Below are 15,146 nucleotides of genomic sequence, written 5' to 3'. Positions count from 1 at the left end.
GGATGCAACCCCCAGCCTCTGTGCTCACAGGGTTACACCCAGAGCTCCCGACCCCCGGCCTCCTGCTCTCCACACCGTACGACCCATCCTTCAGGGGAGGGGCAGGTAGCACAGGTGTGGCCAGGTGTAGGTGGGCTGCAGAGAGCAGGAGGCTACCAGCCCTGTACTGAACAGGTAGCTAGAAGTTGAAGTGTAATGAGGGAAGGCCAGTCCAGCCAGTGTTCCCAGAGCTTCTGATTTCTCAAGACTGAAAAACAGATTCACAATGTGGAATCTTCCAATTTTAAAATATCAGCTCCAAAGGAAAAAACAAAGTATGTGGGCGGAACAACACCCATCAAGCATGGATGCTCCAGCCAGACAGGGCTTTGCTTCTGTGCTGCCCACGGCTGCGTCCTCAGCACCTAGGACTGTGTCTGGTCCAGGGGACAGGCTTCCTAACCATATGAGGAGTCTGCAGGGGCCCGCTCCCCACCTCTGCCTCAGACTGCAAGCTCCCAGGTGGGATGGCTGCTGCGGTCTGCACTCTCCGTAGTCAGGACGGCGTGGTGCCGCGTACAGGACATGATGGTGAGGAACCAGGGGGCTCCCGCCTCCACTCTTTTTTGTTTTTTTTTTTTTTTTGAGACGGAGTTTCACTCTTGTTGCCCAGGCTGGAGTACAATGGCACTAACTTGGCTCACTGCAACCTCTGCCTCCTGGGTTCAAGTGATTCTCCTGCCTCAGCCTCCTGAGTAGCTGGGATTACAGGCACCCACGCCTGGCTAATTTTTGTATTTTTAGTACAGACAGGGTTTCACCATGTTGGCCAGGCTGGTCTTGAACTCCCGACCTCAGGTGATCCGCCTGCCTCAGCCTCCCAAGTTGCTGGGATTACAGGTATGAGCCACCACGCCCGGCCCTGCCTCCACTCTTACTAGACTCTTAACTAAGCCCCATCCATCAACCAAAGACAAGAGAGATGCCTCCCTTGTGGGATTGTTACAAGTTGCTTTATCCCCCAGAGTAAGCCCTCCTGACAACAGGTATCGGCCGGGCGCGGTGGCTCAAGCCTGTAATCCCAGCACTTTGGGAGGCCGAGACGGGCAGATCACGAGGTCAGGAGATCGAGACCATCCTGGCTAACACGGTGAAACCCCGTCTCTACTAAAAGATACAAAAAACTAGCCGGGCGCGGTGGCGGGCGCCTGTAGTCCCAGCTACTCGGGAGGCTGAGGCAGGAGAATGGCGTAAACCCGGGAGGCGGAGCTTGCAGTGAGCTGAGATCCGGCCACTGCACTCCAGCCTGGGCGATAGAGAGAGACTCTGTCTCAAAAAAAAAAAAAAAAAAATACAGGTATCATCATAGGGCCCTGATCCTGCCACACAGCATTCAGTGTGGCTGATAAAGATCTTTACAGTAAAGAAAGAGAAAAAGGCAGAGGAGGGGAAGAGAAGGGAGGGAGCGGCTCTCACCCACAGGCCCTCCCCGCTACCCCGCCTGCAACTCCTGCCTTTGGAGAAATGGACTAACCATGAGGCAAGGTCAGCTGTCTCAGGACATACATGGGGCCCACATGTCTCCAGAGGCGTCCCCAGCTCCAAGCCAGGCTGCCCGCCCCTGGAGGACTCCGGGAAGGACTTGGCTGGAGCTCCAGCCTTCATGAAACACAGTGTTCATAACTGATAAGCTTAAAAGCAAGTGACAATTTTTCAATCCACCCTTACTCCAAGGGCACTCAATAAACACCACGTCGGCTCCAGGTTCCCACTAGTCTGCCTGGAAGAAGAAGAGAAGGTTAAACCAAGTGTACTCACCCCTAGAAATGAGCTTGGATTCTCTGAGACCCTCTTCAGAGTTCAACCAGGACCCCCACACTCAGAAATCTCAGCTTATGAAATACCAGCCATGCTCTTCCTTCTGCCATGAGTATAAAGGGTACCCACCAGACACTCTTAGTGGAATCCCTAAAGTGATGGACCTGACTTTACTTTCTGTTTTTTTTTGAGACAGAGTCTCCCTGTGTCGCCCCAGCTGGAGAGTGCAGCGGCACAATCCAGACTCACTGCAACCTCTGCCTCCCCAGTTCAAGCGATTCTCCTGCCTCAGCCTCCTGAGTAGCTGGGATTACAAGCACCTGCCACCATGCCCAGCTAATTTTTGTATTTTTAGCAGAGACAGGGTTTCGCCACATTGGCCAGGCTGGTCTTGAACTCCTGACCTCAAGTGATCCATCCGCCTCAGCCTCCCAAAGTGCTGGGATGACAGGCGTGAGCCACTGGACTATGGAGAGGCTTAAGAGAGCCTGCTGGGGTTCTGGAAAGTTCTATATCTTAATCTGAGTAGTGGCTATACAGGTAGATACCCATGTGAAAACACACAAGGCTTATAAGACCTGTACACTCACAGGACATATGTTACACTTCAATGCATTAGTAACAGCAGCAGCAGCAGCAGCAGCATGTACTAAGCACTTATTACAAGCCAGGCACTTCACAAGTGCTTATCTTGGGGTCATGAATAATATGTCAGTTAAGGGCAGTCTCTCAGCGAGGCACAGTGGCTCACACCTGTAATCCCAGCACTTTGGGAGGCCGAGGCGGGTGGATCACGAGGTCAGGAGTTTGAGACCAGCCTGACCAACATGACGAAAACCCGCCTCTACTAAAAATACAAAAATTAGCCAGGCGTGGTGGCGCGCACCTGTAATCCCAGCTACTCAGGAGGCAGAGGCAAGAGAATCACTTGAACCCGGGAGGCGGAGGTTGCAGTGGGCCGAGATCGCGCCACTGCACTCCAGCCCAGGCGACAGAACAAGACTGTCTCAAAAAAAAGAAAAAAAAAAGGCAGTCTCTAGACCTTAACAGACCCTGGTTAAAATCTCTGCTCCCCCACCTTTCATGCTGCCCCTTGCATACTCTTTAACCTCTGAGCATCTGTCTGTTCCGTGTCTGGAAAACAGAGATAATAACTGGTAGAATTAAGACAAATATGGCTCAAGCCTGTAATCCCAGCACTTTGGGAGGCCGAGACGGGCAGATCACGAGGTCAGGAGATCGAGACCATCCTGGCTAACACGGTGAAACCCCGTCTCTACTAAAAAATACAAAAAACTAGCCGGGCGAGGTGGCGGGCGCCTGTAGTCCCAGCTACTCGGGAGGCTGAGGCAGGAGAATGGCGTAAACCCGGGAGGTGGAGCTTGCAGTGAGCTGAGATCCAGCCACTGCACTCCAGCCTGGGCGGCAGAGCGAGACTCCGTCTCAAAAAAAAAAAAAAAAAAAAGAAAAAAAATAAGCACGTACGCCCTTAGCACGGGGCCCGGCAAACTGCAAGCCGCGAAACGTGTTGGCCGTGACAACCACTGAAGCTTCGCCAACCCTGGGTCGTGGGTGCTGCTCGGCCCATTTTCACACGTGCGAAACGGCCCCTCCTTCCAGCGGCCCTCCCTAACCCTCAGCCATTTTCACATCAGCTTCCCAATGTGTCCCAAACCCCTGTGCCACCTGACTGTGTCTTCTCTTAACGCTTTTCTTTAAACAGACTCACACTTCTTTACTTAAACAAATTTGAGGTCTTTCTGTTGTTTGTTTTCTTGAAACAGAGTCTGGCTTTATCACCCAGGCTGGAGTGCGGTGGCGCGATCTCGGCTCACTGCAACTTCGCCCTCCCAGGTTCAAGAGATTCTCCTGCCTCAGCCTCCCAAGCAGCTGGGATTATAGGCGCCTGCCACCACACCTGGCTAATTTTGTATTTTAGTAGAGATGGGGTTTCACCGTGTTGGCCAGGCTGGTCTCGAACTCCTGGCCTTGAGTGATCTGCCTGCCTTGGCCTCCCAAAGTGCTGGAATTACAGGCGTGAGCCACTGTGCACAGCCCAAATTCCGGTTTTCTAATGTTACATAACTATCATACATGGAACACCCGTATCACTTGCCAGGATTCATTTCTTAAAGTAGCTATTAAAATAAAAAGCACTTGTCCACCTGAAATCATCTTGCCTACCTCACTTACTTTTTATGGATTCAGTAGGCAAAGAAACTGAGTTTGTTGGGGGGCAGGGAGTCGGGGGTATGGGGGTGCTTCATCTGCTTAAAATGACTGAGAGACTTCCTGGGTCCTTCAGCAGCCCCCGTCTGAACAGAAGTGCTTTTCGTTGATTTCACCAAACAGGCCTGACAAGCCCTCTATTTGGCAACATCTTGGTAAGCAGCCATCTGTGCACCACACAGGCTCCAAAGAGATAAAAATGCATTTAGAAAAATATATGTATTGGCTAATGGCGACTGTCCACTAATTCAGACGCCCACTGGCCCCTCTTTGGCATAAACGAAGGGAGGCTGCCTCTGCCATTCCAGGACCCAAGACCTAGGAACGCAGAGTCAAGAACAGCCCTGGCTCCTGGTCCCAGCTTCAGGATGGTCATGGCTGAGCCTGGTCCCTCATGTCTACGGGCCCCAAAGCTATGCAGAGGCGAGGCATGACAACAGAGCTACACATGGGCAAGGGATTATTCGCAATTCTCTACAAAATCTCTTCCAGAAGGAAAGAAAGGAGAGGGAACGGAGACAGTCCCCAATCTCAAACAAACAAACAAAAAAAAAGGGTGCCCATTAGACGCCACTGAGTATTAAAAGGGTCCCAGGGAGCTGGGCGTGGTGGCTCATGCCTGTAATCCCAGCAATTTAGGAAGCCAAGGCGGGCGGATCACCTGAGGTCAGGAGTTCGAGAGCAGCCTGACCAACATGGTGAAACCCCCGTCTCTACTAAAAATACAAAAAATTGGCCAGGTGCAGTGGCTCACGCCTGTAATCCCAGCAATTTGGGAGGCCAAGGTGGGTGGATCATGAGGTCAGGAGATCGAGACCATCCTGGCTAACACGGTGAAACCCCGTTTCTACTAAAATACAAAACTTAGCTGGGCGTGGTGGCAGGCGCCTGTAGTCCCAGCTACTCGGGAGGCTGAGGCAGGAGAATGAGGTGAACCTGGGAGGCAGAGCTTGCAGTGAGCCGAGATGGCACCACTGTACTCCAGCCTGGGTGACAGAGCGAGGCTCCGTCTCGAAAAAAAAAAAAAGAGACAAAAATTAGCTAGGCATGGTGGTGGGCACCAGTAATCTCAGCTACTTGGGAGGCTGAGGTAGGAGAATCGCTTGAACCTGGGAGGCAGAGGTTGCAGTGAGCCCAGATCATGCTGTTGCACTCCAGCCTGGGTGAGACTCGTCTCAAAAAAAAAAAGAAAGAAAGAAAAAGACCCCAGAGAAATAGGCAATGGGCACGTTCTACCTGGGGGAGCCAGGACGCTTCTTGGGCTTCCATCCATTCACTCAGCAAATATTTACTGAGCATCTCCTATTCTAGGCAATGGAGACCCAGAGGTAAAGAAGGCAAAGTTACCGCTCTGACACAGTTCTCATTCTAGGGGAGGGAACAGCCAATCAACTATTTATTGCACACACTACATACGATCAGTAAATGAGAAGTACCATGGAGGAAACAAAGCAGGGTAAATCAGTCATGACTGGAGGGAGCCGCTTACATTGGATCATCAGGGGAGGCCTTTTAGAAGAGATGCCATGAGTGAAGAGTCTGGTGATAAGGAAGCACCAGCCAATGAGCTCACTGTGAACAGCAGGTGCGAAGGGCCTGAGGCAGCAGCAGGCCTGCCATGTTCCAGGTGTGGAAAGGAGGCCTCCGCAGCAGAAGCACGGTGATCACGGGGAGGAAAGGATGACAAGGTGGGAGGCGAGGTCAGAGAAGCAGGCAGGGGGTGTGGGCCAGACTATGGAATTGGGATGTCATTTAAACTATAATGGAAAGTCAGCCAGGCACGGTGGCTCATGTCTGTAATTCCAACACTTCGGGAGACTGAGACGGGAGGATCACTTGAGGCCAGGAGTTCGAGACCAGCCTGGCCAACATGGTGAAATCTCATCTCTAATGAAAATACAAAAAAATTAGGGGGCCGGGCGCGGTGGCTCAAGCCTGTAATCCTAGTACTTTGGGAGGCCAAGACGGGGGGATCACAAGGTCAGGAGATCGAGACCATCCTGGCTAACACAGTGAAACCCCGTCTCTACCAAAAAATACAGAAAACTAGCCTGGCGAAGTGGCGGGTGCCTGTAGTCCCAGCTACTCAGGAGTCTGAGGCAGGAGAATGGTGTAAACCCGGGAGGCGGAGCTTGCAGTGAGCTGAGATCCGGCCACTGCACTCCAGCCTGGGCGACAGAGTGAGACTCTGTCTCAAAAAAAAAAAAAAAAAATTAGCCAGGCGTGGTGGCAGGCGCCTGTAATTCCAGCTACTCAGGAGACTGAGGCAGGAGAATCGCTTGAACCCAGGAGGCGGAGGCTGCAATGAGCCAAGATGACGCCACTGCACTCCAGACTGAGTGACAGAGTGAGATGCTGTCTCAAATAAATAAATAAGTATCAAGGAAAGCCTACAGAGAGCTTCTCACAGGAGAGCGACCTGGTTCTATTGGAATGTTTTAAACTCCACTCAAGCCACCATAAGGAGAGTGGATAAGGGAGACTAGAAGCCAGGAGACCAAGCAGGAGATTAAAATAGCGGCTCAGGAGGAATTAAACTCATTTGTGCCTCCCATTCTGTCCCTTCAACTCAAACGGTCTAAGGCCTCAGACCTTTGGTGAAGTGAATAGCGGGAAGCTGGCCAAAGGGAGATGTTCATTCTTTAAAGCAACAACAGCCCACTGGGTGTCATTCAAACATCAGACAGAAGAGGAGACAGGCCCTTCCAGAAAGGGCAGGAACCAGCTGCCTCTTAAGGAGAGAACAAGCAGCCATCTGTTCTGGGACCAGGGAGTGGATCGGCTCCTGTCTCGTGCCCCTTCCAGCTCTGGGACTCTGGGACTGCAAGGCCAGAACTCTGGACAACACACAGGCACAGTCCTCCTGTCCAGTCAGCTCATGGCGCTGCCTGCAATGGCAGGACACAAGTATCCTCTTGACACCAGGTTCACACCCTAGAAATAAATCAGTCAACAATGGCTAACATCCCAAAAGCAGACAACTACACAACTACTAATGGCACGATCTTGCCAAAAAACAACAAAAAACAAATCTGATAGTGCCTCTAGAACTAAATACCCACATACAGGCAACACAGGGGACAGCAGAACACGTTAAATAACACCAGGAGATGCCATCCACAAAATCCTGACTGTGGGAAATTCCACAAGACAAACATTCCAGTTTCTTCAATAAATAAATTGTAAGAAAAAAAGAGTTGGGGCCGGGCGCAGTAGCTCACGCCTGTAATCCCAGCACTTTGGGAGGCCGAGGCTGGTGGATCACGAGGTCAGGAGATCGAGACCATCCTGGCTAACACAGTGAAACCCCACCTCTACTAAAAATACAAAAAATTAACCAGGTATGGTGGTGGGAACCTGTAGCCCCAGTTACTCGGGAGGTTGAGGCAGGAGAATGGCACAAACCCGGGAGGCGGAGCTTGCAGTGAGCCGAGATTGGGCCACTGTGCTCCAGCCTGGGCAACCCAGCAAGACTCCATCCCAAAAAAAAAAAAAAAAAAAAAAAAAGCGTTGGGTGGGCCAGGCACAGCGGCTCACACCTATAATCCCGGCACATTGGAAGGCTAAGGTGGGCAGATCGCTTGAGTCCAGGAGTTCAAGACCAGCCTGGGCAATATGAAAAAACACCATCTCTACAAAACGTACAAAAATTAGCTGGGCGTGGTGATGGGCACCTGTAGTCCTAGCTACTTGGGAGGCTGACGTGGGAGAATCACTGGAACCAGGAGGAGGAAGTTGCAGTGAGTCGAGATCATACCACTGCACTCCAGCCTGGGTAGCAGAGTGAGACCACATCTCCAAAAAAATTAAATTAAACATTTTTTAAAAGAGTTGGAGGGGCCGAGCGGGGTGGCTCGTGTCTCCCGTAATTCCAGCACTTTGGGAGGCCAAGGTGGGTGGAACACTTGAGGCCAGGAGTTCGAGACCAGCCTGGCCAACACGGTGAAACCCCATCTCTACTAAAAATACAAAAATTAGCCAGGTGTAGTGACAGGCACCTGTAATCCCAGCTACCTGAGAGGTTGAGGCCCGAGAATGACTTAAAACCAGGAGGCAGAGGTTGCAGTGAGCTGAGATCGTGCCACTGCACTCTAGCCTCGGCAACAGAGCAAGACCCTGTCTCAAAAAAAAAAAAAAAAAAAGAGTTGGAGGAAAATACAGATTAAGAGACATATCACCGGCCGGGCGCGGTGGCTCAAGCCTGTAATCCCAGCACTTTGGGAGGCCGAGACGGGCGGATCACGAGGTCAGGAGATCGAGACCATCCTGGTGAAAATGGTGAAACCCCGTCTCTACTAAAAAATACAAAAAAAACTAGCCGGGCGAGGTGGCGGGCGCCTGTAGTCCCACCTACTGGGGAGGCTGAGGCAGGAGAATGGCGTAAACCCGGGAGGCGGAGCTTGCAGTGAGCTGAGATCTGGCCACTGCACTCCAGCCTGGGCGACAGAGCGAGAATCTGTTTAAAAAAAAAAAAAAAAAAAGAGACATATCACCTATCACATAGTATTGTTTGAATTCTTATTCAAAAAAACTTTTGAAAACTTGTACAAGACAACTGGGGAAATTCAAATACTGACTAAATATGATATTAAGACATCACTGTTAATTTAGAGGGGTATAATAATGGTAGTGTTATGGGTTTTTTTTAAAGAATTCTTAACTTTTTTTTATTTCTCTGTTGCCTGGGCTGGAGTGCAGTGGCTCTATCTTGGCTCACTGCAACCTCTGCCTCCCAGGTTCAAGCAACTCTCATGCCTCAGCCTCCTGAGTAGCTGGGACCAAAAGGCACATGGCAAATGCCCCTATTGGCTTGGCCTTTTTTTTTTTTTTTTTGTAGAGATGAGTCTCACTATATTGCCCAAGCTGGTCTCAAATTCCTGGGCTCCAGTGGTGATCCTCCCACCTTGGCCTCCCAAAGTGCTGAGATTACAGGTGTGAGTCACCGTGCCTGGCCAAAAATTCTTATCTTTAATATATAAATTGAAATATTTAAGAATGAAATGATCTAATGTCTGAGATTTACTTCAAAATAATCTTGTGGAGGAGTGCATTGGTAAATAAATGAAACAAGATTGAGGCCATCAGTTGATAATGGCTGGAACTAGGCATTAGATTACTCTATTCTCTCTACTTTTGTGTATGCTTGAGAATTTTCACAAAATTTTTTTAAAAAAGAATTGTGATAGGCTTTTTCTACCCAAGAATAACCCACCAGATACGATTCTCCACAGCAAAGGGATCACATTCATTAGATTCGAGGCTGTCTCCTGAGAACCTGCCGGAATTTGCTGAATGATGAGAGAATCTGTATCTTCCTCTTCATAAACTCCATGATGGGAGCTGTCCTAAAATAACTACCCACTGTAAGAAATGGATTTGTTTTCATTTATGCTAAATGACCTCTCTCCGGTTCAGAAAGTCACACCCAAAGCCACACTGACTCTATCCACATCTTTCAGAACGTACTTTTTTTTTTTTGAGACAGAGTCTCACTCTGTTGCCCAGGCTGGAGTGCAGTGGCACAATCTCAGCTCACTGCAACCTCAGCCTCCCGGGTTCAAGCAGTTCTCCTGCCTCAGCCTCCTGAATAGCTGAGATTACAGGCACCTGCCACCATGCCCAGCTACTTTTTGCATTTTTAGTAGAGACGGGTTTTTGTCATGTTGGCCAGGGTGGTTTCAAACTCCTGACCTCAGGTGATCCACCCACCTCGGCCTCCCAAAGTGCTGGGATTACAGGCGTGAGCCAGGGCGCCCAGCCAAGAATGTACATATTTTGATTGTGTTTCTCTGCCTCTGTCCTTCCCAGCAAACGTGCCTGTTGTCCCCCTCAGGGAGCCAAGCTCCCCACTACCCACATCCATAAGAAGCAGTTTCTGAAAATCAAAGTGGTTTCCAAACCGCAGTCTCTGAGGAAGGCTTCATCCAGGTGTCTCCTAGGAGCCATGCTCAAATACAATCCCCTCTCAGACACGCTGCTGTTTTAACAGGATCCCATGTGCCAGAAACCCTGAAAGATGGGCAGAAAGAGGCATAACCTCCAGGCTGCCCTAGAGCTCCCGTACAGCACGGTCAGGTCCAAGATGATGAGCACCACGCCCATTTCTCGAAAAGGGAAACTGAAGTTGGAACTTGGAGCACAGTTCTTGGGAACTACCAAGACTGCCTGGGAGTCTCCTAGTTCTGGGACTATATGGGACACCTGTCTCATTACCACCCTGCCTGGTACACCTCCCTGTCCTGCACCCTAATACGCAATATTTCCAACTGGCCTGGAGAGAGCAGGAGGATGACAAAGACCACTGGGCGGTCCCTGCAAGCCACACACAACCATTTTGACCTTTAAGGCTAAGAGCCAAGAGTGTTATCTGCAAAAGCCTGTCAATTTAAGGTGCTGGGAAGATCGATGGATGGATCAAGGCTTCTGGGAGAAGAAGGGGCCTGAGCCTGACCCCACCCTGTGATGAGAGGGGGTGGAAGGAAGAACTCATCAAATTTAATGCCCAGCATGGAGTTTGGGGAGTGCTTGAGAGAGGCCGGCAGCTGCAGCCTGCTCCAGGCCTCCCATGGCCACCAGCGCCCGCAGAGCAAGGGTCAATAGTGTTCGCTGCACTGATTTCAGATGCTTAAAGACAAAGAAATTCCAGATACAGCAAGCGAAACAGAGGTCACTTAGTGTCATGATGAAACCAATCACTCTTTCTCCTTGGGTAGGTTAAGTCCACGGCCAAAGCCATCAGGATGGTTGGAGCGACAGAAGAACGGGATGAAGCCAGGGGCTGGGAAGGCCACCAATGTCTGCCTGCATTGCAGGCAAGAGCACAGTGCACTCAGGAAAAAAGAAAGGACTCCACAGGCCCCAGCCAATCCCTCCCTGTCCCTATCAAGGTCCTTCCCTGGGCCTCATGCACCCCCCACCACTCACAGACTCGTTCTGCCCAGGCTCATATCCACATGGCTGCCCCCTTGGCCCACGCATGGCTGGTCTTGACTGCTACTGGTGTGGCTATCACCACCAGACATCTGACCTTGGTCAGCAGGAGCACAGGCTCAAGGAGAGAAGAGGGGGAAGAGTTCGGATCAAACCCCACATACCCTCACGGAGCACTTCGTACCTTTCTGTCCTTTCTCCACTCACATGGTCTGACGTGAGTCTCGCAGTCCTTTGTGGGGAGGCAGAAAATGAGGTTCACAGAGACGAAATCTACCATCACACCATAGTCAACAGATGAGCCAGGAAGAGAACTTCTTGCTGTCTGTGCAGGGGGCTTTTCCTCTCCACCCTCCGGGCCACCACCCATTCTCTACTCAGAATCAGGAACTGGTCCCATGCATCTGCCTTTCTATCGAGCCCATTTTCCATTCCAGCGCTCCAAGCGGGCCCAGGCTGTCTCAGACCAGCCGTCCCATACATCCTTCTGGCTTTAGAGAGCTGACCTGCTCACCACCACTCTAATGCTGAAAGGCAGAGCACAAAAGGGAATTCAAGTCCAGGGGAAGAGGGACTCAGGCCCTGGAACACTGCACTCCAGAGTTCCCATGGCAGCTTCTTCTGCTAGACACACACGTCCCTGGCATCAGCCACTCCTAGACCACTTGCAGGATTCCCACTCTATTTGATAACACTTGTACTATTATTACTATTTTTTCTATTAAATAGATTCATTTCAGCCGGGCGCGGTGGCTCACATCTGTAATCCCAGCACTTTGGGAGGCTGAGGCAGGTGGATCACCTGAGCTCAGGAGCTTGAGACCACCCTGGGCAACATGGTGAAACCCCATCTCTACTAAAATACAAAAAATTAGCTGGGCCTGGTGGCGGGTGCCTGTAGTCCCAGCTATTCGGGAGGCTGAGGCCCGAGAATTGCTTGAGCCCCAGAGGTGGAGGTTACAGTGAGCCGAGGTGGTGCCACTGCACTCCAGCTTGGGCTAACAGAGTGAGATGCCGCCTCAAAAATTAATTAATTAATTAAATACATTCATTCCTGTGACTTCATATGTTTAATTTAAAGTGATGTTTTGGCCGGGCGCGGTGGCTCAAGCCTGTAATCCCAGCACTTTGGGAGGCCGAGACGGGCGGATCACGAGGTCAGGAGATCGAGACCATCCTGGCTAACACGGTGAAACCCCATCTCTACTAAAATACAAAACTGGCCGGGCGAGGTGGCGGGCGCCTGTAGTCCCAGCTACTCGGGAGGCTGAGGCAGGAGAATGGCGTAAACCCAGGAGGCGGAGCTTGCAGTGAGCTGAGATCTGGCCACTGCACTCCAGTCCGGGCGACAGAGCGAGACTCCGCCTCAAAAAAATAAATAAATAAATAAAGTGATGTTTTATATCACTACCACAAATGGAAAAAAATTAGTACCACTGGCCATTAACCAGGAGAGAATCCTAAAAATAAATGAAACAAAAGAAAAACAACCTAAGTTCTAGCCAGGCAACTGTTCCCCACTCAGAGGACCTGAGCTGGAGGTCTGCTCTCTCTTAGCTACAAAAGGAAGATTAGCAAGTGTTTAAAAGGTGTTAAAGGCAGACTAGCACCCAACTGAAACTACCCCTCAGAAAAATCACAAGGATTCGCAGAGAACTGAAAAGGGAAGAACTTTCTCACTAGCTGACTCAATGTTATTTCATGCTGAACCACCTTATGTCATTTCACGGGAAATTCATTCCGTGCAGTGGGCAACATCTTGTTACACTACATTATAGGAAGGGGGGACGAGAGGAATGGGACACAAACCACCACAAGGGCAATCCATGCCAGCTTCTCAAAGTCCCCCCACTCCCTGCCTACCACCACCCCAAGTACGTTCAGCCTGTGGGCATGTCCAGGGGCTGCTGGTCACCCCCAGGTGTCCCTGGCTCCCCTGCCCGTGTCTTATAGGATGCGGTATTAACCACTCCAAAACTCATTTGGTAACTAGGATCCAGCAGGGTCACTGGAAGCTACAAGAAATCCCGGCAACATTTCTGTGGGCAGTCAGCTTCCACACTCCCCTCCCCCCATTGCTGGAGGCTCTGCCATGCACCCTAGCAGAACAGGGAGGCTTTGTGCCAACGACCTGCCTGGTAGCTCCGTGGGGTCTGGTGGATGTCAGACCTGCAGCTGGGGTTGCAGCCCAGAAAGCTTCCCCAGAACCTCCTTTGCCCACCCCAAGCCCCACACCTTTCAACACACAGGTCGTCCAAAATGTCTCTGAAATAGCTAAAGAAAACTATTTTCGACATCCAGGAGTAAACGAAAGAATAAACACAAGAAAGGCGAAGAGGCAAAGTCACCCCATGGCGGTGGGGCGAGGGGGTGGGTGAGAAGTGAGCCACCTCCAAACTTGCTCCTCGCCTGCCGGCACCGAGCGCAGAGCAAGCGGATCTCGGCCAGGCAGGCACCTCGCGGGCTCAGCCAAGTTGCAGAGAAGCAAATGGCAACACCGGCGCATGGAGCCGCCCGGGCTGGATCAATGGCATCCGCGGCTGCAGGCTTGGGGAAGGGGGCCGCGGTCTGCAAAGGCAGGGTCTGGGGGGCACGGACTTGGGGTCCCTCCGTCAGGGATCCACCTCGATGCGCCCTCCCAGCCGTCCTCCGATTCTGGCAAGGTCCTGCCCAGGCTCCTCGCACCAGCCAGGGTCTGGGGCGAAGCTTCGAACTCGCTCCCCGCGACGGTACCTGGAGAGGAGGCTTTTTTCAAACCAACACGGAGCCAAACACCCATCGGAAAAGTCCACCCCAAAGAAAACCGGACGGTAGCAGGAGAGCGGAGGGAAGGGGCCGGCGGCGCCGCCGGGGTTTACCTTTTCTCTTTATTCTGCCTCCGGGATTTGTGCAGGAGTCCGATGAGCACCACGGCGGCGCGGATCCCCGCCTTCCGGCAATGCCTCCTCCCCGCGGGCTGGGACATGGCGAGGCCTCCCGCGGTGCCCGACCTCGGCCCAGCCGCGTCCCCGAGCCCGGCTCCGCGGCGGCTCGCCCACCCGGGCCCCAGGCGCCGCGCCCCGGCCCCCGGGCCTCGCTCGCATGGGCCCCCGCCCCGCCTAGGTGCGCCCGGGGGGTCGCGCGGGGTCAGGCTGACCCGGGCTCCCCCCTCCCTCCCGGCGACTTTCAGCGTCTCCTCGGGGCCCGCGGGGCAGCCGCCCGTTCCGGGCTCCCCGGCGCGGGGCATTTCCGGAGGCTTACTCCGGGCGCGTTTCCCGGGCCGGGCGGCCCCGGCTCCCGCTCAGAGCGCCGCCCGCCGGCCGGACCCGGGCCCGCCCGCCTCCCGCGGCCCCGGCCTCGGGCCGCCCGGATGGTGGAGGAGGCGGGGCACAGGGGAGCGTTGCGAAGGCGCAGCGAGGGAGGCGGACAGCGCTTCCGGGGGACCCCCCTGCCCCGGCTTCCCAGGACCCCCTCTGCCCGGCTCCCAGGCGCCCTCCCCGGCCCCGGCCCTGCCTCCCTCGCCCGCTCCTTCTGGTCCCCGCCCGCACTCCCGCCGGCGGCCCGGAGCTCCCTCCCCAGGCAGAGGCGGCTGCCGCCCTCCCCGGCCCGGCCCCGGATACTTCCCCGATGCTGTCACTGCCTTTAAAACAGAGGGCGAGAAAACAGGCACCGAGAGGAAACGCGCGTCCTCCTCGGTCCAAACGAAACTGCCCGCGCGCGGTCCCCGTCCCCTCCCGGCCGCCCCGCGCTTACAGGGGGCACCTGAGCCCGGCGCCCGCCCCGGCTCGCAGCTCCCGGGCCCGGGTCCCCGGGTGGGAGCGTATGGATAGGGCGGAATGAGGCGGAATTCTGCCCCCGCCTCCCCCCAGCGTCGGCGCAAGGATCGCCGAGTGGGGGTGCAGGGTGGGCTGGGTCGGCTCCCCGCGAACACTGGCTCTCCCGGCCCTGGGGGTTTGACTCCACACGGGGTCCATGACCGACTTCACGGCGACCCCGCTTCCTCCTGGCGGGCCGGGCGCATCCCACTCCCCGCTCCCCGCGCCCACCCGGGCCTGGGCGCTGCGCACTTCGCACGTGGTCCCTCCCGCCCGTGCCGGCCGCGCGCGAGCCTCGTCTCCTTCGGAAAGGAAGGGTGGAAGGTCGCGCCGGCTCCTGGGGAAAGGGCTGCAGCCTGGTCCCTACTATCAGCGCAGGGTCTCGCTCACAAGCCC

At 53.6% G+C, this 15,146-nt stretch overlaps 1 protein-coding gene across 5 annotated transcripts in view; it reads right to left on the bottom strand.

Moving 5' to 3' along the window:
* RAP1GAP2 (RAP1 GTPase activating protein 2) overlaps positions 1–15,146 on the bottom strand; it is a 271,104-nt gene that overhangs the window by 179,878 nt on the left and 76,080 nt on the right. For 2 of the 5 annotated variants that reach the window (XM_017867147.1, XM_017867158.1), the window contains exon 1: positions 13,815–13,975. The exons of the other annotated variants lie outside the window; for them this stretch is intronic. In XM_017867147.1, the coding sequence (XP_017722636.1) occupies positions 13,815–13,921 (107 nt within the window). In that variant the 5' untranslated portion in view covers positions 13,922–13,975. Of the gene's footprint in view, positions 1–13,814; positions 13,976–15,146 lie in introns of those variants that run through there. 5 annotated transcript variants of the gene reach the window in all.

The sequence above is a fragment of the Rhinopithecus bieti genome, unplaced genomic scaffold, assembly GCF_001698545.2.
Source record: "Rhinopithecus bieti isolate Rb0 unplaced genomic scaffold, ASM169854v2 scaffold_22, whole genome shotgun sequence".
In the NCBI taxonomy this organism is placed as follows: domain Eukaryota; kingdom Metazoa; phylum Chordata; class Mammalia; order Primates; family Cercopithecidae; genus Rhinopithecus; species Rhinopithecus bieti.
This window is presented reverse-complemented; position numbering and strand designations above follow the sequence as displayed.